Source organism: Leptosomus discolor, chromosome 3, assembly GCF_034619465.1.
Source record: "Leptosomus discolor isolate bLepDis1 chromosome 3, bLepDis1.hap2, whole genome shotgun sequence".
NCBI classification, from domain to species: domain Eukaryota; kingdom Metazoa; phylum Chordata; class Aves; order Leptosomiformes; family Leptosomidae; genus Leptosomus; species Leptosomus discolor.
This window is the reverse complement of record NC_141393.1, coordinates 60927083-60950672: the sequence shown is the minus strand read 5'-3', so window position 1 is coordinate 60950672 and position 23590 is coordinate 60927083. Positions and strand designations below refer to the sequence as shown.

At 40.3% G+C, this 23590-nt stretch overlaps 1 protein-coding gene across 1 annotated transcript in view; it reads right to left on the bottom strand.

The window, feature by feature from the left end:
- CACHD1 (cache domain containing 1) overlaps window positions 1-23590 on the bottom strand; it is a 110942-nt gene that overhangs the window by 24358 nt on the left and 62994 nt on the right. The window contains exons 4-10 of the mRNA XM_086462166.1: window positions 22481-22587; window positions 12800-12926; window positions 10454-10598; window positions 8596-8812; window positions 4417-4566; window positions 3065-3298; window positions 445-594 (exon numbers count right to left, since the gene is read on the bottom strand). Of these exons, the coding sequence (XP_086318292.1) occupies window positions 445-594; window positions 3065-3298; window positions 4417-4566; window positions 8596-8812; window positions 10454-10598; window positions 12800-12926; window positions 22481-22587 (1130 nt within the window). The remainder of the gene's footprint in view (window positions 1-444; window positions 595-3064; window positions 3299-4416; window positions 4567-8595; window positions 8813-10453; window positions 10599-12799; window positions 12927-22480; window positions 22588-23590) is intronic.

Below are 23590 nucleotides of genomic sequence, written 5' to 3'. Positions count from 1 at the left end.
GCAAAGGCTTAACAAATGTCAGTAAACAAGCAATATTATCATCAAAGAAGTTGCAAATGAAGAACTAGGTAAGTTGCAAATGAAAGACAGCTCAAAGAACCAAGCAATAAAAAGAGGCTGGGATCAGAGGAAAAGAGCTGAACACACATATACACCAGTTCTGCCTTTTGCCCTACACATCTAGAAAACCTCAGCTGTTACACATGCAGAAAATCTCAACAGCAAGCAAGCATTTCCACATCGAAACTCCACTACAGAAATTTCAAGTCATGAATCCACCTACAGTCTCCAACAACTCACAGGCAAAACTAAGCAAACAACATGCAACTAATCTTTTAATCAATACTATCACACATCGCTTAGAGACATGAGAATTAACAGTATCCTTTTGATGGCTGACGACCTCAGTGGGACTAGAAGGGGTTATCTGAGCCAAAAAGTTACCTTTATTATCAATGAGGAAAGTGTAGGAACCCAAGGAGTCTTGATAATAGGTGACATCTTCCAAGATATATGCGAGATTAACATCTACTCCAACAATCCCTAGCAGCAGGTTTCCAAAGTAACATGGTTTACTGACGGTCATTATCAAGCCTTAGAATGAGAGAAATAACATAAAACCATCAGCAGTAACATCTAGTTAATTATTTTTACAGGAAAGAGAGCATGTGTTTTATCATTTCACAACGCTATATAGTTGAATATGGACAAAAACTGGCACGCCTACAAGGAGGCTGAGCAGTTATCTGTCATGTCTGGCTGTTGTTAGCCACTCTCCCTAATTAGTTGATTTCTATGTTACTGATGGTGACCTAAGGTACATTTAATCAATTTATTAAAATACACACCACAATTATTGTCAGCCTACAAGTGGATGCCTCACAGGTAAGAAATGCATTTGCCTGAAAAGCCAAGACAGTATTTTGTTCCTTTAGCATCATTTAATGCAATTTAAAAAACAAGGAGGAGGGAAGAAGAGAATTTGTACTTACGACCACTGTACTGGGAATCATACCCATAATTACACAATGGTTTTGGGTGCATCTTATGCCTGAGGTAAGAACTCTCGGTAATACCTTATTTTTCTTACTTCCTACACCACTATTTGGAAACTCAGCAACTCTTTTCCTTCAAACCAATACAAAATTCATTTGCATGTATAAGCTTTTAAGTAGACTTTGAAATTTATGCAAGACAAACCTTCTCTATTGCACCATTTCTAATCCTTCTGTTGCTCAAATTTTCCATTACGCTTGGATACGGCTTTGTGAGAAAGGAGTAATACAGTTTAATTACCGAAGTTAGGAAATGCAGAAAGTAGCAAGCATTCTGACTCAGAAGAGATTTGCTCAGGAATAGTCTTGAATTTGTTTTGTGACTCAACACACAAGACAAACGCGCAACCTAAACTCAGCAGGCCTTGAAAACCATTCAGCACAACCCTCAACTACTCCTACGTACTAGCTGAGACTACGAATATGCAAAGTCCTGAATGAAGAAATACAGAATTTACCCAATTGACAAAGCAATATATAACCGCCAACGTATTTCGTAACATCACTGTGATGGTCACATCTCTTTACAGAGCACTGGAGCACTCCTACAGAAATGTTGGGTGAGCTACCCAAGAACTAGCAGGGGTAAACCCTACAACTCTGACCTTCCAAGCATGTACACAGAGCTTTAGGAAGGGCACCACATCCCAGAGGTAAAGGGGGCAGCACCACTGTGGCTTACAACTGATGCTGCTTAAGCAAGGATTAACTCAGGCAGTGGGACCCATGGATGGGTGTGTGTCCAGCCGAGGCAGCTCTGCCAGCACTGTGGGAGCAGCCTCAGCCTGCTCCCTACCTCCTGAACCTGTCTCCAGCAAGAACCCAAAAAGGATCACTCTACAGTGCATGCTTACCTGAGCACAAACAAAACTATTTTCTGCATTTCTTACATATGCCATCTCACACACATGCTGAAACACTCCCAGAAGTCTCTATCAATACCTATGCCTTCAGTCTCCCCACTGCTGGATGTAGTGTCGAGATCAGATCAAGTTGAACACACAGTTTTTATCAACATGGCATCTAATATTAACATAAAAGGGAAGATCCATGCACCTTCCTGCCATGTCAACGCAAATTAGAAACTGATGGGAGAATCAGACTGCAGACAGCTGCTGCCTTAAGATATTCTTCAGGACACATTCCTAGTCTATGGAAAAACTGTCACCAGACTTCCACTAAATTCAGTGTATCACTCGCTCCAGACTGGCCAGGCAGTCACCAGCCAGCTCAGGTTTCCTCTTCTGCCCAGCGCTAGGGGCAGACCAAGTGTGCTGAAGCTAAAGGAAGAGCTAAGGATAGCAAATTTTGGACAATAATTAATAATCTCTCTTCATGCCATCTGCTAAGATGGTTGCCTTCCCCCAGAGGTCTGACTGCCAGTGTCCAGCATCCCCATCTTCAGAGCCCGACAGTGGAGGACGGATGCTAAACTAGTCGTGAAGAGCCACTGCTTGGGTGCAAAGACAGCATAAAGGGAACTCCAGCAGGAAGGATGACTCAGAAGTCATATCCATGGCTCCACAGGGAAGGGAGGCTCAAAGGATATCACCTTTTTCTCTCTTCCACTATGGGGACCTACACAATCCCCTGAGATCTTTCCCTGTAAGGCCTCAAGACATGCAGAAGTACTGAAATTACGAATACAATAATGGTGCAGCATGGTGATGGCTGTCACTTCAATGTGACAAGATTGCTTCCCTTGATTAAAAAGAATTTCTCTCTGCAAATTAAATTATGGATGCTGCATACTTACATAAACATAAGAACAGATTTCACACCCGCGAATCCAACCTAAATCTATCTCCTCCACATCTTATTACCACTATTTTCATAACTAGACCTTCTGCAGATAAAAAAACAAATGGCACAAAAGGCTAATTTTATATTTACCATGGGAACACACCTAAACCCATCATCTTATAAGATAACAGTATATTTGAGAATACATATGCAAAAGGAAGCTAATCTCTTACATTTTTATACTTAAACTCAATGTAAGCACTTACCGTCTCCCATTTCATCTGAGAAAGGCAGGCTGAAGACTGCCTCATCAATCATTCGGTTGGGGAGGTTTGTATAGAATCGGCCAACTGTAGTTTCCAGGTTACTCAGCTGGTTTAGGACCATCATGCTTCCCTTGATCACAGGCAGGGCTGTTCGGTCCGGCACCCCATACTTCACAGAGTTCTGCTCTGCCAGGTCTCGCAGAAAGGCCAGTTCTTTCAAACCTGTCACTCCCTCTGAAACAGAGGTGCGAGAAATAGAAGGAAGGAGTTAGGAGAAGTTTAACTTCCACCAAGACTTCTGTATCTTACTCCAAGGTACTGTAAATAAAAGTAAAACCATACATAAGCTAAACTGTAGGACTGAATATACTATAGGCTTATATAAGCAATAAGGTAAAGCGCTGAAAGACCAGTACAATTTCAGGAAAAGTAATCAGCTAGTACAAAATTTATTAAGATTGCCTCTCACATACCGTTGCACGGTGCAAAAGTTTAACATGTTGTTCACATCACCACTTTAAACAAAGATCTTTTAACAAAGACTTATGTGACCCATAAATCCACAGGACAGCTCTTTGTTCTCCACCGGTGCCTAGCCCACATAAAGGACCAGGAGTGCATTATATGTCCTGGGAGATAACAGGCTTTGTTCTTTAGCTTAAATAGGAAAGTTTCACATTTTACACAAGTCCCAGGCTCAATTCCTGCAGACAAATCAAAGACTTTTGTACATATTAAGTCTCAAATGAGTATATGAATTTACAGTCAAATGACAAGTTAGCTTAAGCATTAGTTTCCTTGGCTAGAGTCCATGTGCAATTATTAAAATACAACATATAGCCTTCTTACTGAAAATGCTTTGTTGGAAAAGGCATAGGACGCCAAACTACTGTGTGTGTGATCTTCATATTTAATTTCATTCTTAAGTTGGTTCCTAAGGTATCAAAGCATTTCAGATTACGTTTGATGTTACATTCATGCTCCTTGGCTAATGACTGAAATAGAGGTCATGTATACTCTCATTTTGTGGCACTGGGAAACAAGGGTAGGGTCAGTAAGGTTTACAGTTGCAACAGTTATCAAATTTAATTCAGTCTGGTTGCCACCAGACCATTCAGGCAACAACACTTTACATCCTGAGCAGCTGCACTGTGATATATAAGCATATAGTGACACACAATTTTATAAACAAAAGGAGCAACATCTGGATGCAGCCTCTGGATTACATGGGCCAAAATCCATTACCAAACTGCTCTCAATAAGGCGTACAATTACATTTGCATGAGCTTAATAAACTAGCTGTACAACAAAAAGGAATTTTCATCCACTGGAAATACAAAAACATTTCTCACCATTCATAAGCGCGTAAGTAAGAATCATTACTGAGTTATTGAGGAAACTATTTTCTTCATTGATGACACGTAGAGTAGCTTTTTTATCATCTTCCGAGGAATCTTTTGATGTAATCCCAGCCGAGAGGTAAATTATGACCATATCAGTATCTAAAAATAATTATATATATATATATCATAAGAGAAAGCGCATCAGATTTTTAACTCAGGAAAGTCATGTGGTAAGAGTCCTTACATCTGCTTACAACCATATACTGCCAACAGCTTCATCTGTGAGATTCACAGGAATCTACAGGGGATAAACACACTGCAGTCTTATGAATTACATCCTTCTTATTAAACTTCCCTTCACAGCATTTAACAAACATCTGTTTGATTCGGCGCCTACCAGCCACCCAGAAGAACTGTGGCTTGTTTCTCCTGAGCAGACCTCACAGGCACCTTCTGGCCTGGCTGCAACCAGGCAGGAGCGCCCAAGACCAGCATGCAGCGTGCTGCAAAAGCTGTTCTTAACTCCATGGAGAGGGCTTAACAACAGCAAAAAACTTGCAAGCTTCGTCTCCTGACCCGCTGTTCTTCTCCTGTCCTGCAATTCTATAGAGCCGAGCTGCGCTGCATCCTAGGGGAGCATCTGATTGTATTTCCTACGTGAAAAGTGCACGGTGCTTTCCCAGACGTTGCTGCTGCAAGAGCTGTGCAGGGGGCTCGGTATCGCAGTTGCTGCTGATCACGGGGCCCTCCTTGTCCTCCCTTCCAGTAAGGTTTGGACGTGTAACCAGCCCCTGCTGTAGCACGGTGGCGGGCACCCCAACAATGGTACGGCAGAAACACAAAACCCCTGTAGAAGACCTCTTCACCCACTCCTCCTTTATGCCTGCATTTTGGGCTTTTTTGTGCCTCTGGGCCCTGCAGTTCAAGAAAGACAGGGAACTACTGGAGAGACTCCAGCAGAGGGCCACAAAGATGATGAGGGGACTGAAGCACCTCTCTTATGAGGAAAGCCTGAGAGACCTGAGGCTCTTCAGCCTGGAGAAGAGAAGACTGAGAGGGGACCTTAACAACACATAAATATCTAAAGGGCGGGTGTCAAGAGGATGGGGCCAGGCTCTTTTCAGTGGTGCCCAACGACAGGACAAGGGCCAACAGGCACAAACTGGAGCGCAGGAAGTTCCACCTCAACATGAAGAAAAACTTCTTTAGTTTGAGGGTGACAGAGCACTGAACAGGCTGCTCAGAGATGTTGTGGAGTCTCCTTCCCTGGAGATACTCAAAACCCGCCTGGATGCAGTCCTGTGTGACCTGCTGTAGGCGAACCTGCTTTATCAGGGGAGTTGGGCTAGATGATCTCCAGAGGTCCCTTCCAACCTCTGCTGTTCTGTGATTCTGTGATTAGCACTGCTGCAATTTAGTCCCTGACTTGCGTGATAGCTGGAGGACACTGCAGGATGAAAGTCACCCGATGCTTTCCTATGGCATAGGCTAGAGCTAATTCTGGAGAAATGTGACACGGCACACCACCATTCATCATCGGCTTGTTTCACATGAAGCCGAACACATTTTCCAAGCAGAGTATGTTCTTGGTGAAAGGCCTGCCTCAAAGCCTTTGAAGATGTAAATTCGAATCGCTGCCTACACCGACCTGTTTCATCATATTGTATCTCAGCATTACAAGTATTTTATACATATAATTAAGACACTTGTAGGGATCATACACCACCATATAATCTGAAGCACATGAGATTAGTTGGTTACATACCAAATTTGTTACCTCATTTGGGGTTTTTCGTGGTTTTCCCATGTTTGTTTTTTTTTTTTTTTAAATAGGTATGAATGCTTTGACCTGTACATTTTGCCATTGTGACTTGCAAAGAATTTCAGCCAGAATTGGCTTCTGATACAAACAAGAGGAGCTGTTAATTTTGGGAGAATTTCTGCCTTTTTTTTAAAAAAAAAAAAAGCTACAACTAGGGGAAAAAAGTAAAGCCAGGTATTAATACAGCTTTGGCTGTAGTTTAAGGAAAATTGTTCATGTGTGTCCTAGGCTATAGCATACCTATTAATTTCCTGCAGCCAGGCATTATGATGCAGTCTAAAAAGCTTTGCTAGCAGGAGCAACACAAGACAGTCCTAAGTCTGCGTTAGGGACCAGTGCTAAACAGGGCATCTTATCATTCAACAGCTGATCATCCTGCGCTATTTGATACGCCACACTTCTGATAGCTGGGAAAGACCCTTATATTCAGTGTACCATTACTGCATTTACCTATCTATAGCATATGCGTGTATATAATCTAAATATCTACATTGCAATTTTTTATATAAATATACACAGACACATACCACCCCCTATACCTGTTTTCCTAGAGGTTTCAGGGCATGTTGGTACTCAGTGGCAGAGCACTATCTTACACTTTGGGATGAGGGTCTGCTGAGCAGGACTGCAATAGGAACTGGCGTAAGGCAGGAAATTAAGACGTGTTCAATGGCACAATTCTTCCTTCTCATACCAGGAGTTCCCTTCTAACTTTTCCAGTGCAAATTCGGGAGCGAGGCTGTATCTCAATAGCTTCCCTGACACACCCACACATTGTTCTCTGGGAACAGGATGTTAGAAAATTAACAGTGAAATGAATGATTTTTTTTTCTAGGTTTATTTTTCTTTTTTAAAAAGATGAAAAGATTATTTACAAGAAAATGAGACATTTTTTATAAACATCCTCTTCTCAAACCTATTGTGTCTCGCCCCATGAATTTTGCTATATACACATTAGGTCTTCAAAATCTTTCACACTTAGAGAAAACCTAAATCCAAAGCATTTGCCTTTCTTTTAACTTTCTGTACTTGTGCCCCAAAATAATTGTTTGGTATGAAACCCAGTGAAAGTATGTGTTATGTGTTTACATAGTAATGACAAATATGCCAAAACCTTCTAATCTTAACATACAAACAGTGCCAAGCATAAAAGATACATAGGAGGATGCTGCAAGACTTTACAGCTGATGTTCTTGGAATAACTACTGACGACTAATACATCTTAACCCAGCCAGCTTCAGCAGCGCTGGATTATTATTTTTTTTTTAACTTATTTTTTATTTTCTACAAAGTTGCACTCCTTTCATCATTTTGCCAGAGGATGGTAAAAACCTGCCCTTGACAACCCTACCTTTCAGCTAAGCAGTGTACAGTCAGATGTTTCACTGCATCTATGGCCTAAAGTTCAGAAGCTGGCTGAACCTTTAATAGCAGAAGCACCATTTTATAAAACTGAAGGCAAGCCACATGAAGGAGGATCACATTTCCTTAGTCTTTCCAAAGCACTTTCATTCCTGGACTCTTCTTTTTCACCTTGTTCTGTTCTGAGCTGGTGCCCTTCAGGACGATGAAGAATTTGCACCCACTGGAGCAGGCACAGGACCAAGCTATGGGATCTGCATTACATAAATTGACCAAACCAACAGAGATCCATCTGCTTTCTGTACCCTGCCACGGCACTGGCAATGTTACTCGACTCCAAAGAGCACTCAGAGCACAGCTTCAAGAATTTGCTTTCCACGGCTTCCTGGCAAGCAAACGTGCTGCTCAACTTTACATCTATCTTTTCCACACCTTTCACTGCAGCCTCATTACAAAAAAAAACAGAAAAAAGCCCCAGTCTTGGGAATGAGAAGGAGAAAGGCCGTAACGCATACACCAAAATTCAGGAGGATATTCTTAGCTGAAGGAAAATTTTGCCAGGCCAACCTCACATTCCATAAAATATCATCCACAATTGCTATTCTCAAAAAAACCTTTTCCCTGAAAAGAAGGGCCACTTCTGTAGGATTTCAGTTAGGCGGATGACCCATACATGTGTGTTTTAGCAATAAGTCAATGAACCTGCAGCAACAGCAATTTTCATTAAAAGGACTCCCCCTGCACACATTTGAGAAATAATTCAGCTATCAGGAAATTCAATCCTGCAATTTCATATTAGAGTTCAAAAGAAAGCCAGCAAGTGAAATAAATTAAAAGGGAATTGCCATATTCAGTCACTCACACAGATTCCAGATCAAGTAAATGCTACTTACTAAAATATTCAAGACACTACACTCATTTGGCCTCTGTCAAAGTGAGAATCTCCACTAAGAAAACATTTGCAAGCCTCAGAAATAACCAGGATTGCACAACAAGAGACTTACTTCCTTGGAGTTTTGTGCCATTGTTCGTATTTCGTATCAACTGGAAAGCCTTTTGAAATCCCACTGCATGCTGTGTAGAGCTGTCAGATGACTTTATACTGCTAACGAAGGTGGACATCTTCCTTTTTGTCTCACTAGTGGCAGGAGACAGAAAAGTCTTATAGCACTGATCCAACGAGCAGGTTCTGACTGTGTCTGCCACGGTTAACACGGAGATCTTGAAAGAGAAGAAACTATATTGGATTACCTTACCATTTATAATTCTTTACGCACCGATATAGAAAACACAATGATAAGCCAACTGAAGAGATTCCGTGGATTTAAAATTCAATTGTTAAAAAATAAATGCTTGAGGCATAAATCCATCAAATTTGAAAAGGATTAGACTTATGGTGGTTTCAAGAAAAAGAGACTTCAGTCTTTGTTTCTCAGTCGAAGTCAGCTTTGCTCTGCTCCTACATAATAGTTAATACACTGTTCTGGGCAGAAGCCTAAGTGAACTAGAGATAACTGAAAATAAAATCAGCAGAGAGCATTCTCAGGAAAGCCTTGAGTGCCTACAGAAAAGTGCAGTGCACACAGAAAATGAAAAAAAACAACAAACCTTCTAAGAACTTTTCATAGGCAAAGCATTATGCTGTTTTAACATTTCAGTCAAAGCAAGCCAAACCTACCACCAGTTTTTATCCTGTAAATAAGTTAAGGCATGTAGTGCTAAAACTTGCATTAATACACACATAACATACCAGTCTTATTAAATGAGTAGCATACTTTATTATAAATTACAACTGATGCAAGACAGTCACAGAATTAAGCAGTAATTGTATACCCGTACAACAGGTTTCATAACCACTGAGCTACTGACCAAGCAGTATGTGTCTTAAACGTATTTTCTTCATTACAGGTCTACATTAAGACAAACACTTTTGACACGTATTATTAGTTCTGCTAAACTATAAGCATTATTTTACAGTATTAAAACTCTCTAAAAGCACAGAAGTTAGAAGTGTTTTTCCTGTGCTGCTAACGAGAAGACTTAAGGTAAAGATTATGATCAGTCGTTCTTCAACTTGATTTGACTGAAATTCCTTTCCTACTAAAAAAAAAACAAAACTAAAACAAAAACAAAAACCCAAGCAGAAAGAATGATCAAGGTCCCATTAGCAGAGGACTACTAAAAGTCAAGACCAAACTGGGGACTGCCTGTGGTCCTACAGAATCAGCTTATAGGCCCCTAGTTGTTTTTTAAGTTAAATTACAGGTTAAGTGACTTTCTCATTGTCAAGTAGAATATCTATGGCACAGCGAAAAATAAAACCCAGATTTCTTGGCCCTTTGGTTTATCCATTCCTTGTTGATATCATAGTTGTCTGGGAATCTTCCAAACACTAATTACATTTCAGCTTATGCCAGCACAGCAGCAGAATAAATAATTTCCATTTTCACAAGCAAAAAAAGACAGCCTCAGAAGTAAAATGAGTTGCTCAAAGCCACCTAGTACTTCAGAAGTTGTCAGGCTCAGAGCATGGTTCTCCTCATTGCACACTCTATCACACTGCTGATCATCACCTGAAGTCTCTGCCAAGATGTAGGAGCCTTTCAAGATTACTCAGAAACAAAATTTCACCTTAGACCAGTGGTTTTCACTTTTTTTTTCAGCCTGCGGATCTCCAAATGTTTCCCCTGCAGTAATGCAGGCTTCCAGAAGTGAGTTCAAGTCTTGATCACCCATTAGGTAGACCACAGATCCTCATGAGTCCATGGACCACAAGTTAAAAACCCTGCTTTGGTGAAAACTGAAAACACTGAGCATGGCTGAAACCAATGAAAATATGCTCATTGCTTGGAGAAAACTTACCTTGTCGTGTTCATCTATAGAGCTCAGAATAACCTGAGCAGCATCTTTGGCAATCTGAAGCTGCGTCTCTGTGACTGAAGCCCCATGGTCGACAATGACAACGATATGCTTGGACTGAGGTCGAACAGTAGAAACATAGACAGGCCTGAAGAACAACAAAACCCAAACCACTGTCATGAGTCATTTTGTAATTTCCACTACAACATTTACAAGCGAAAATAGTCAAGAATTAAAACCAAAAACACCCCACATAAAACAATGAATTATAACAGGAATTTTTGGTTTTATGAAAACTACTTCTAGGAAGACCAGCTGAAAATCTGAACATACAGAAAAGGACCTAGCTTGCACTCTCTTTCTGATTTTTTTACCCCAAATCAGGTGTCTGTCGGATCCTTCTCCCTCTGTCACAGCAACTGCTTTCAGCTAGGAATAAACAATTTTGCTGACACAGCAGCAGTGTTTGGGATTGCTGTTTGCAGCAGCTCACACCAAGTTTTGGATTAAGTGTTGACAAGCAAGAAATACCTCACGATAAATGTTGAGTGCTGGGAACCTTACTCGTGTAAAAGTAAGTACAATACTGGGTATTTGATGGTTACATGACGAGTAAAAACCTGTGCAACTGTGCAGAGTTGCATTAGCTTGAGGTGTTTGGTTTATTGTAATAAGGGAAGGCTTCTGGCCAAGAAAGGGTTTTCTCTTGGTGCCCTTGAATGCATTTCACGCGGGCTGTGTTCCACAACCCCTTGGGTCTGCGCAGTTTTAAACCCCATGGCCAATCTGAGTTAACCCTGGTGAAGGCGGTGCTGCCATGTGTCTGGGCTAACATTAAAAAACATTTTCAGTGAAGTACTGCTCAGATCCAGTTCAATATTGTGAGAGATGCGTAAAAGATTTCACAAGCGCTCACGGCAAGGCTTCAGCCTGGAACAAATTAGGAAAATCTTCAGTAAGGAGGAAGGATTTAAAAAAAAAAAAAAAAAAAAAGACAACAGAACTCTCTTCCCTCATTAGTCCAGACCCAAAACTAGTTAGTCTCAAGTGTGAGTTTCGGGATCTAAATTTTATTATATCAAAGGCAGCCACAGAAATCTTATTAAGAGTAAAGGAAATGCAGAAGACTTTAGACAAGGCACTGCAATAAACAACTAGCACAAATCCGTTCTCCATTGTAAAACAGCCTGCGGCTCTCTGCTGGTATTAATACCTAGAACTTAAATAGGGCCTTTGATCTTCAAAGCACTTAAGTATTAACTAATTAATCCATCCAACCCACCCTCTGAAGTAAATATTAGCAAAAAGATATCCCTTATTTAGCCATGGAGAAATTGTGACCCAGACTAAGTGATTTGGATAAAATCACCAATGGTTGTAGCGTCAAAATTCTGATCAATATACAGGGGTACCCCCGGCACTCACATCTTCAGACCACACCTTTCAAGACCACAGAAAACTTAGTCAAGCCCAGACGCTTCATGCTTTGATGACACATAGAAGATAACATCTGTAAACACCTGATTGCTCAACACTGACAGGGAACCAGAACACTTCTTAGTCTCTGTGCACTCAGCTACATGGAAATGCACCTAGATGTGCTGATATTTCCTCCACATAGACTGACTAACTGGTACCAGTACCTAATTGTGACCAGAGATACCAAAGCCACTGTGCTTTCTTAGAAGATGCCACCCTTGAGTCTTTATCAGTCCCACAGTACTGACAGCAAAAGCTAGGGAAAAAGTACTGCACTGCAACTGCTTTGCTTCATGCCTACAGAACAGAAATACTCCCCTGTGCAGGAAAACTCTTGTCACCATTTGATCCTTTTTTCTACACATTTTTTAGTAGAAAAAGAAAGCTTCCACTGTTGCTGCTTCCCTACTATCTATGATGTGCCACTTGAACCTTGGGTGGAGACTGGAAAAAAGCTGTTCCCTATCCCCTTTCCAGTCTCTCACCCCTCCACCCACCTCCCCAAAGCGATGCACCTGCCAAAGCAGTAGAATACATGTTCACTAGTTTATTAACAAGGGTCAAGTATGAGTCAAACATAAGTCAAATTTTGCCTATAGGCTGACCTACAATATAAAAGTTACTGCTATTTACAGCTTACTTGATTTGGGAGAGGTGAGGAACCCGCATGTAATTTTATTTTACTTCAAAGTTTCTTGAAAGTGAAAACTGGTGCTTTAGAAAATAAACATAAGAAAACCCAAGGGACTCCATCAAAAGTTACTCAGGAATGTTGTCATCTTGGCAAAGCATAACCCTGAAATGAAATCAGTGTTTGAGGAATCCAATTTTAGCGCTTTGCCGAGTAAACTGTAAGAAGACAAATCATACCTGCTGCGGTGTTCATAGCTGCCTTTGCACCGGAACTTGTGGGCTGGGAAAACGGTGAAAATGCCTTCTTCCGAGCTGAAATACTGCCACTTAATCCCTGGGTTAGACTTCAGATTATCAGCAAGAACTGAAAGTTGGAGAGGAAAAATCAAAAATTATTTAGAGTTACAAAGCGAGGTCAAACATGGAGGTATGTTTATTCAAGGCCTCTCATCTATGTGCTTGGAAAACTATGTCCAGTGTCCCAACACAAAATACAAGCAGCTCTATTTGAGGTTTGATAGAGCTTCACATCTGGTTTGCAAATCATTACAGTCTTTTCGAAATTTAACACTGGATTCGACAGCTTTTCTTTAATATGCGATGACAACTGCTGAATCTCTGAAGCATAGCTGGGTTCCAAGAAGCCAAGGCAGGAGCAAGGAGGGACAAGATTAAGGTAATTACATATAATATGTAAACATACATACATACATACATTTACATGTAATGATAAATACATTGTCCACATAAAGAAAAAAACTCTAATGTTAAAAAAATCACTTGTTCTTTGTATTGAAATATAAGTCCAAAACATTAAACAGGTTTGCTGCGTACAGCTCTGTAACCCCATCTGTTACATTACCTATTCTGACACCTGTTTAGAAATGTCTACGTGAACATTCAGCAAAAATAGTTTCACATGCAAATGTGGGTCAAGGAAAAACTCACTGTACAGAAATAGTTGAAAACATTTAAAAAAAGGGAGAATCTTTCCCCTTTGTTCATCATGCTCTCCTGTTTGTGTAAGGGTAGATAGGTACAGCTCCCACTCTTGGGACTTAAGAATTTCCCCAAGTTTCTCATTTCTGTGCCATAATTAACAAGGCTGTGGGCACCACAAGTACTGCTTGTTAGAAGAAAGAGCTGCTTTTCAGCGAAAAGACAGCACCTTCCCTCAAAGGGTTATGCAGTGGCCAAACTCTCCAAGTGCCAGCTGGCGGGTGGTGGCTCCATGCTGGTTCCACCCATCCTCACCATGAACATCTCAGCCACGTTCCTGTTCTCAAGATCATAAAGTTCACAAAGAATGATAATAACAGTTCTTAGCAGCTATATCACAACTTTCCTTCAAGCCTCTCAAACTCCTCTGTGGCAGGCAATTATTAGTTACTCATTGCGTGGACAGAAAGTGAAGAACAACGAAGGTAAATGACACATTTCCAAGTCATATAGTCAAGCAGGAACTGAGCTCAGAATATAACCATAGGGTACAGATCTCAAACCCTCCTGTAGTTTGTAGGTCACATTCATTCTCTTTAAAATGTGTCCGCTTTCTTATTAAAATAATCTCTAAGGAAGCACTACTTAACACTTAAAGCAACTCAAAAGCTACAGCTTAGTGATATTAACAAAACTGACTACAATAGTAAAAACACAAAACACCACCAAAACCAACAACCAAATAAAGCAGCAACCCCAGGGCTGAGACCATCTGCACTAATATCTTATAAAGCTATTTAATATGCCAAGCTAAACCAACAGAGTGTACAGACACTGTGGAAATCCCAAACACTCAGAGCCCAGGTGGGAACAGTCGTGTTTGAATCACCTGAGGCAGAAGCAGCACTGGGATTTCTGCCTCGTAACATGGTGGAAATGTTCTAGCTGCCATCCGGAGCATGCACCTTGACTTCTCTCCCTGAAAGCCTGGTGAGATGAAGGGATTGCCGCTCATCTCATGCAATAGTTTTGCTATGCTGGTGAAGGCAGCCGTAGGCTTGCTGAGCCCCTTAAAATGAGAGTAAAAACACTCCCAGGAGAGAGGGAACAGAAAGTCATTAGCATGGGAGGCACAAACCCTCTCACCACCACAGCAGTAACAGGATTATATTCCACTCAGGGCAAATCATCGTCTCTGCTTACAGCAAACTGAAAATTATACTTGAATGTTTGAAATCTTTAGTTTTTACCTAACAGTTAAAATGGATCCCATCAGCTTAAATTGCATTTAAAAAAAAAAAAAAAAAAAAAAAAAAAAAAGGTAATTCCTTGCTTTTTCTCCTTTCATATTCTTTGATTATAAAACTAGCCAGAACTGGCAGAGGGGAGCTCCAATTTACAGTGCTTCACCTTTTGCTGAGCATTTACTTTCAGCATTTCCCTTAGGACTGATGCTGAAAATAGGCCAGACAGTTTCATCTCCTGGATCTCATTCATTATCAAATATGCCAATATTTGGGTTGGAAATCACTGCAGGGGACATTTCGAACCTTAGTCAAGACATCCTACAACAGAATATCCACACAGAGTACAGTTTAAGTTCAACATCCTCAACAGTTTAGCACTTACTCAAATTTCCCAGACTGGCTGTGGCCAGGATGTTCTCTCCACATTCAGCTCAGCATAATTACCCTGTAAAAACCACTGTCTTGGGGATTTTTTTCACTCCCTTTTTGCCATAGTTTTTTACATTTCCACAGTGCCTGAAAGTCCCAGTGGAAGTCCTGGTTGCACCCTGCCGGACTCTGTACAAAGATGCAGCATTACACGATTGTGGCTTTGAAGAATTTGGTGCCTCAATGGACTGAGGAAGAAACAAGAACAAGATGGGAAATAGCTGATGAGGGTTTTCCTGCATTAATGACCGTGTCAGGAACGAGAACTACACTGTGCTCACGCCTCTCATTTTCTCATCCTTCTCCAAAAATTACCAGTTCAACTCCAACAAAGATGCCAAAGCTTGTTTCTTTCTCTCTCTCTCCCCTGTGCACAGGTAAAATCCGTCTGGTGATGGTCTTGGGAGCAGGGTTCCTTTGTCTCATGAATTTCCACACATTCAAAAAAAGCACCCATGACCTTGCAATTAAATGTCAAACAAATTTGCAAATATTGTTTGTTTCACTCAAGTTCCCCCTAAATTTCTCTTAAGTCCTTGTTTTGTTTGCACACCTGATATGATACAAGTTTAGCAGCACCATTTCTGATTCGTACAAAGAGCAGGTTTCTGTGACCATGGACTATGCTTTCTGTGTAGCAGGGACACAAAGCAATCTGAAATGTTAATATTACCAAACTTAGGTACCTTGGAAAACTTCAGTCAAAAATCAACTTTAATTAAAAACAAAACAAGCCTAATCCACGCAGAGTTTCTAGCTTTTATAGCTAGGACTACCAGAAATTTCTCTCCTCATCCCCCTCCAAAAGCACTCATCCTCATTTTTGGTTATTTATTTAGGTGCTGGCATGGAGTACCTATGCAAGAGTCCATCATGTGCACCGAGTGCTTCTTTTAGACAACACAGTTTTCAGCCAGACCACTATGGCTGAGCCGCTGGTTCACGTGATTGCACAGGCAGTGAGGGTCAGATTATCGAACATTTAAATCCTTCCTTTTATGTCTAGCCATTAGGATTTCACAGTTCTGGGGGTGGAGTATTGCAACTGTTTTGTTTTGTATGAAGAGGCTGAATTTCTGGTACTTAAGCTTTTGTTAGGTGTTAGAGAACTTGAAAAATGTATTTTCAAATCAGACGTGAACACTCAGTTAAAGCCTGAATGAAGTAACATGTCCAGTTTAATCTTAAATCATTGTTGTATTAAAGATAAACTCCTCATTCCCACAAGGCCATGATTTGTATTTATTTCCCCACAAGAGTATTTTCCCCATAAAACAATTGTTTCTGAACTTCAAACAAACTTCTTACAGCCTCAGTGCCTCTCTCTGCTGTTCCTCCTTTTCACAAAGGTCTGCTCATGTTTTCCTTCAGCTAGTATGTTAGTTCAATAACACCTTCCCCAGAGACTACCAATTTTATTGTAGCTCTGCTTTTTTTTTTCTTCCTTTTTTCTTTTTCTTATGACCACAGTAGATAATCTCCCAGCAGATAAGCCATGGCTGAAAGAGACATACTTTTTCTCTTTAAGTGCACTCTTATTTTCCATCCCCTAAAGCTGTAAGAATGCCCTGCAGATATTTCCTTGTTTCTTGGTCCCTGCCAGAACAGCCGGCAGATGCTCTTTTTTAGCCTAACTTTACTCCCCCAAACTTTCCACTCAGTCGCTTGCCTGTACTTTATTCTCACCTCTTCCTTCCAGAAAAGCCAGCCTCTAGACAGATGACACAATCAAAAGACCCCAACAAAACTCGTACTGTGAGATGAGTTGCCTGCCTAGCCTACAGCTAAGGCTAAATCCATCAAAATCACACCCTTGGCAGCACCAGCACAAATGGGCAGGGCTGATACTCACTTTCCAGGCTCCATATGCTTGACTGTGGTTCCCATTTTAATACAAAAAGTAATTTACTTTTTTCATTTTCTGGTCAGGTTCAAGTGATTTTTGCAAGTCTAAGGTGGTACCCGTCTCCCTGTTCTAACCGGAATTACAGTATTGTAAGTGATTTTGCTTTTCTAAAGTGAGCATCACCACTAAATAAAGACCCAGCCTTGATAACACACTACTTGGAGGAAGCCAAGAGTCAGTCTTATAAATGCAGAAATCTTAGTGGAATCCCTTAATTCCAGACACAGACTGGGGATGTAAGTGGCCAACTAGGAGCTGCCATGAGCTGGCATTGCCAAGCCACTCTGAAACCTCTGCCCCTTCCACTTACAATGCAGCACTATCTGACCCCAAATTCTGCTGCAGACAGAAAAAGTTGGAAAGTATTAACATGAGAGTATTTGAAATGATCATTCTCTCTAATTATAAATATCTCATAAGGCAAAAAGGACTTTTAGAAAGAAAGCCCTGTGTGATAGAGTTTATAAAACTTCAAAGGGAATGAGATATGATAACACTTAGCACTTCTAGATACCACTTTACATCTTCAAAGAGTAGTCAAATCATTAACTAATTAATCTTCAAAGAACAGCACAAACAGTCAGTGAAAAAAAAAAAGGAACTACTGAACATAATTGCTCATTATGAAAGAGCTTCTTACAGTCCTCTTCTTTAGCCTTACATTTACTGAGCTGCAGACCTCATGGTTCTCACCCCGCAAAAAAAGAAAAGTTTAATTCTCTGTGCAAAACACATGCTGCAGTTCTTCTCCGACAAGTCCTTCCATTAAAAATAATTATCATGAAAATACTTTAGTGTTCCCCAGAAACAAGGGCAGAAAGCGAATGTGTGTATTTTACAAGTAAAGATATTCTCTAACTCTCCAAGTCTACAAAGCTGATCCAGGATTTTCTGAGTGAAATTGTATTCCAGTTTATGTATTTTCACCAGAAATAAAAGGCTCTGTAGCTCAAACCCAATTAAAATTCTGCTGATGGCATGAGCCAGGACAGAGCCCTGGCTCATGCCTTGGGAGCTCTTTTGACTCTGAAGGGGAAAGAAGTAAAAAAAATCCTTCCATTTTAAGGAATGAGCCCAGCTTCCTTGATTGAAAGGATTTGGAAGGGAGGTATTAACTCTTCTGCTCAAATACCTCCCAACGTTCTAATGCACCTGAACTATCAGTTTAAAGTAGCAATACAATGAACATGACCAAGGCACTCCAAATTTTAAATTAGCAACACCTCGAATAAGACACAGACAAAGTTTATTGAGCAACTTGGTACCATCTCTCCATATTGCTGGGGGAGAACACTCTGCTAAAGACACCTGACTTGAAACAGACATTTCAGCGCTTTGAAGGATGGGAAGAATAAAGATTTACTGGTTCCTTGTTTATTCAAAATGAAGAAAAAAAAAAAAAAAAACAACCCATGAAAGAATTTGATAACATAATGCACTGGCTCTGTGTAAGATTTTGAGTCTATTTAATAGATAAAGGACTACTCACACCAATGAGGACAGATCTCTTGATCTAACTAACCGAAGCCTGTGATTCCATCTGAAGAATAAAGATTCTCTCCTTATCTGTTTTGTAGTAATGGCTAAAAGTAATCCAATGGAAAACTCAAGCCAAGACAAAACAAAACCTTTTCAAGACATTAAAAAAAAAGTCACCTAGTATCAAGAAAAAAGTGGCAAAAGCATTTTATTAAGGGTTGAAAGAAGAGAAGTATATCTATTTCTTTCTTCTTCCTCCTTTCCCCAAGAACAATCTTTATTTTCTCTTCACGTTACAAAAATCCAATAGAACACTGCAAAAAAAAAAAAAAAAAAGTTCTTTATTTTTGCAAGTTTCATGAGCTACACTTACCCTTCTTAACACAACGTTCAGACTAGAAGCTGAGGTTGTTGTCTGCACCGAGGGCTCTCCCAGCTCTGCCTCTGTGGCTTGCCCGGAGTCTGCGGTGCAAATTCCATTCCCTTCCAACACCTACAGCTTCACCACTCTGATCCCACTTTCTTACGCTGCGCGCAGAGTGGGCCAAGATTAACATTTAAAGAATTGAGACTGAGGTCGTACAGAGCAGAGTTTAAATTTATGTTCTGCTGAGAGCTTTTTATAGGCTGGATTAGTTAAACTGCAAAACTCAGGCACGAAAAGAGAGACACTCAGGAGAATTTTTCTTTTTATGTTAAGAATGAAATGATGCACCCACTCGGGAAGACAACCTGGTTGACGGACAGGCCAGGCTGGTTTTGGAAACTGTGGGCAAACCAGAGAAAAGTACGGGAGCTCCTGCTTCTGGGCTGAAGGAGCAGAGTGCTTTCAAACCCTTTCTCTAGGAGGCTGACACGTTTGGGGTCCTCCCCAACACACTGCATTCAGTGGGAAAGGAAGTATGACATGAGTTTTAGAAAGCTGTGGCTCCCATCCTGCCTCCAAGTATGAACAAGCAAAGCAAGGCAGGAGAGACAGGATCAAAACACCCAGATGTACCAACAACTCTCAGGTCTTTTAGAGCAGAAAATTAATTTAGGCTGAGGTAGAGTCTGAATCCAAAGCGCAGGAGATACTCCTCAGTAGCTCTACGTAAGGACACTTAGAAGAGAAGTAAGAAAAATATGAGATCAGAGGAATGAACTTCTTGTTTGATCTTCATCCTCTTTCAAAGGTGGTTTTAGTTTAGAGTAACGAATACACACATGTAGATTTATTGAGAAATAGCCCTGTGCAGACAAAGTGCTCTGTCCTAAGCAGATCCTGTAAGGTAAGCAGTTTCACAGAACTAGGTCACTGCAGAAATAAGAAAAAATCAGAGCGTTTTGAGAGACAGATAACACTAAATAAGTACTTTAAAAAACCATTTCTAACCTGACAGCCATCTTCACAGCTGTAAAGACTCTGGTGCACTGACAGCACTTTGTCCTTCCAACCAAAGCATCTTGCTGGTCTGCTTATACTCCAAGTCTGTCTCCAGCCAACTATTGTCTTAGACCATGAATTCCTCTGGGCAGAGACTGCTTTTCAGGCACAACAGGTCATGGTCCATGACTACGTAAGTGCTACAGATACCATCAACACAATACCCTCCACCCGTAAAACAAACACTCAGCCTCCTGGCCCTAAGCCTTCCCACATCCAGTTTATTCCAAAACCCAAATACTTCTACAGTGATACAGGGACACTGCTTTGGACAGCGGCGATGTCCCACTCCACACCAGCATTATTCTGCTCAACCCTCCTGGCAGCAACTCCTCCCTGAAGCCACACTAGTCTCCTGTTCTGTGGCTGGGGTGGTGGAGCTCATGTGGTTTAGATGTTCTCAACTGAGGCCCAGGGAAGGGAAGGGAAGGTGGGAACCAACATCTCAGACTTTCAAACACCTTTGCACAAGGAGGGGAGGGCTAAGGGTATTCCTTGCAGCTCACCTACAGAAAATTAACTTCTTATTTCACGAGATGTGTACTCAGTATCAACTTTTGTTTCTCAGATAAACCTGTTTCCATCTCATTCTTTTGCATCAATCCACTCTTTCAATTCCATTCCTCTCTTACAGGTGTTTTCTTGCTAATAAAGAAACTCCCCCCAAAGGCTGTGTTTCTAAGAGCTGCTAATAGGAAAGCCGGAGGAGAGTCTGCCGTCAATAAATCCTGAAGCACTTCCCTGTTCTTACTATCGCTCCAATTCCCTCTTCTCTTCTGCTGCCCTTTGCTGCCAATGCTATTTTTTGAAGATACTGCTTTCATCAGGAAGCTTTGAAGCCAAAGGCAAGGGAAGAGGAGGCACTCAAGCCTTACAGACGAGCCAGGACAGCAAGATTGAATGCTCACTTTGTTTCTGTCAGAATTCAAACCAGACATTTAAAAAAATGTTTAAGGGAAACTATAGCTTATTTGTTTTCCACCACTCCAGAAAGAATATTTTTTTAATACTTTTTTTACATCCATCTTCTGCACTAGAAAAGGAACACAGTTTTTTACTTAAGTAAAAAGCATTAGGTGATTCATTCAATGCTTTGCTTTTATAACAGTGTCTGAAAAACTTGCTTTCAAAAATTATTTTGATTAACCAACAACTGCATGCAACTTTAAACCTTGTTTTAATAAGCTGTTGTTTGGTTGGGTTTTTTTTAAATAGAGATAGCTTATAAGTAAAATAAAGCCCAGCGAATCATGGTAAGTGAACAAAGACTGCCTAGCTTTAGGATGGAAAACACTATAGAAACGATGGCGAGGAGACGTATGTCAGCAAATTAGCTTGTCTGGCCAGCACCTGCATTCAAGATGTGGTATACAGTGGATGGGATGGAAAGGAACCTACAGGGACTGTTCATTCTGCTTTTGGTTTTTACTTTTCCTTTTTAGATTTCATTAGAAATCCAGAAAGCAAAGCTATAAGAAGGGACACAGTAAGACAGGCTACAGAGAAATTTGGGATTCTTTCACGCTATTTGTTACAAAAATATACAAATGCTCTGTGCATGGTGAGGGTGGAATGGCGGGTCTGCCACTTCATCATAAATCAGTGTTTATTACAAAAGACACTTGAAAATTAATTTTTTTTTTTTAAAAAATATTCTCTCAAGTCTGCATTACTTGACCAAAAAAAAAAAACCCTTAAAAAAAAGAAATCAATAAACAAAATCCAGCAAAAGGCATCATAAAAAGTTGAAAAGATGGAACAGCTAGATAAAATTATGACTAAAAAACCTGAAATCCATGTATTAATTCCAGTGACTAGGATGCAAAAAACAAAAACAAAAACAAAAACAAACACCCCCCCCCCCCAAAAAAAACCCTCGCTGCACTGGAGGACCAGAAGCTGAATTTTTCAGGGATAAGTCACAGGTATTTTGGTTCTAAGCATATTTCTAGCTCTTTAAGTGTCTCAGGCAAATGCACTGACTGTCAAGATGGAAATGCCCTGACAAGACAAAGAAAGGAAGTATTTTAGGATGTCCTTATATTTTGTAGTTTCTGCATATCACTGCAACCACAGCCTCACATTAACTGAACTCAGCTAAGAAGATCAGAGAAACTTCTTTGCATGGCCCCTTCAGCAGCTGACACTACTGATGCCAAAGTAGACAGGCCTAGGAAGGAAAGGGCCTTGGAAAAAAAAAAAAAGGAAGAAGAAATAAAAAATGCATAAACCACAACAAAATTATCCACAGTAGGCTGGAATAAAATCTTCATGACATTTTTATAAAGCACTTAGTCTAAGGGCATTACTTTAGGTATCATCTTTCAATCATGAAATCTCAAATTAAGCGCAGTGTGACAGTTTCAAGGAGAAATAAAAGCTTGTTGCTATGGCAATCAATGCTAATTCTCTATGCCAAGGAAATGTTAAAGTCTAATGGGAAAAAACCCACCCTACAACAGAAGGTAAAAACCCAAAACTACACCACTTACCAGAATTTAAGTCACGTCCAGGATTGAAGGCTCTGCTGTTGACAGTGGTAGACAGTCTATCACAGCTAATAGTTCTAGAAACATTTGTGTTAAAATTTCCATCAAATCTGAAATGACAACAACAAATGACAAGGATTAGCAATTTAACATTAACTATTAAACCTACACAGCATTTACAAGCGAAATGCATCTTCCTGAAATGTCAATGAATGTCAACAAAAAATAATTATTTTGGACACTCCAACATCATATATCTATCTTAAGGGTCCAGGAAAAATTGTGAAACCCAAAACCAGGGGGGATAAACTCATCATGGCTGGATTGCATCTGCTGTCTACAATGATGTGTTGCATCTTCCTCCACAGTATTCCTTGAAAGACAGGGTCATAAGAGAGTGTGCTCTTTCATCTAGATTAAACAGTAGAGGTTCCAGCTTGAGGAATGCACGTAGCACTCAGGCATGCCATCAGGAAATGCTTCCTCCTGTTGTTGAACCAAACCTTTTCTTGCTAGAGACTCTTTCACCAGTACTAATATCTCATCTTTCATTTTTAAAAATATTTATTCTCGTATGAAGAGGATTTCCTCTTTATGTCTTTATGAAAAAGATCTAACAGAGCCATTGTAAACAGAAAACTGTACCAAAACTTGAGGATTTACACTCCAAATAGCAGAAGGAACTTGACAGTCTGAAATTTTGTTACATTTCGGTTAGGTTAAATAATTCAAATACTTTCATAACTCTAATGCAAAAAGTATTCTAGTGCATAGTTCTGATGATGACAAAATATAATTAAAACAATGCCTTAACAAAACTTAAATAAAAAGGTGTTTAAAGGGCTAAAAATAACTGGAAACACTTCTGAAGCTCTCAAGGACTTAAATGCAGTTTTGCATCGTTTACATTGGCCAATTTTATTTGTTAACATTTTCATGACCTTGAAAATTTTGATGATTTGGGTGTGATTATTCTAGTACTTAAGAAAACTATTTAATTCCTATCAAAGAACTTTTCTACCATCAACCTATTCCTAAGAAATTACAACAAACTGCAAGCGAGGTCTGCGTAACATCCCGTTCTGGATGAAGAGCCTTAACTAGCCTTTGTGG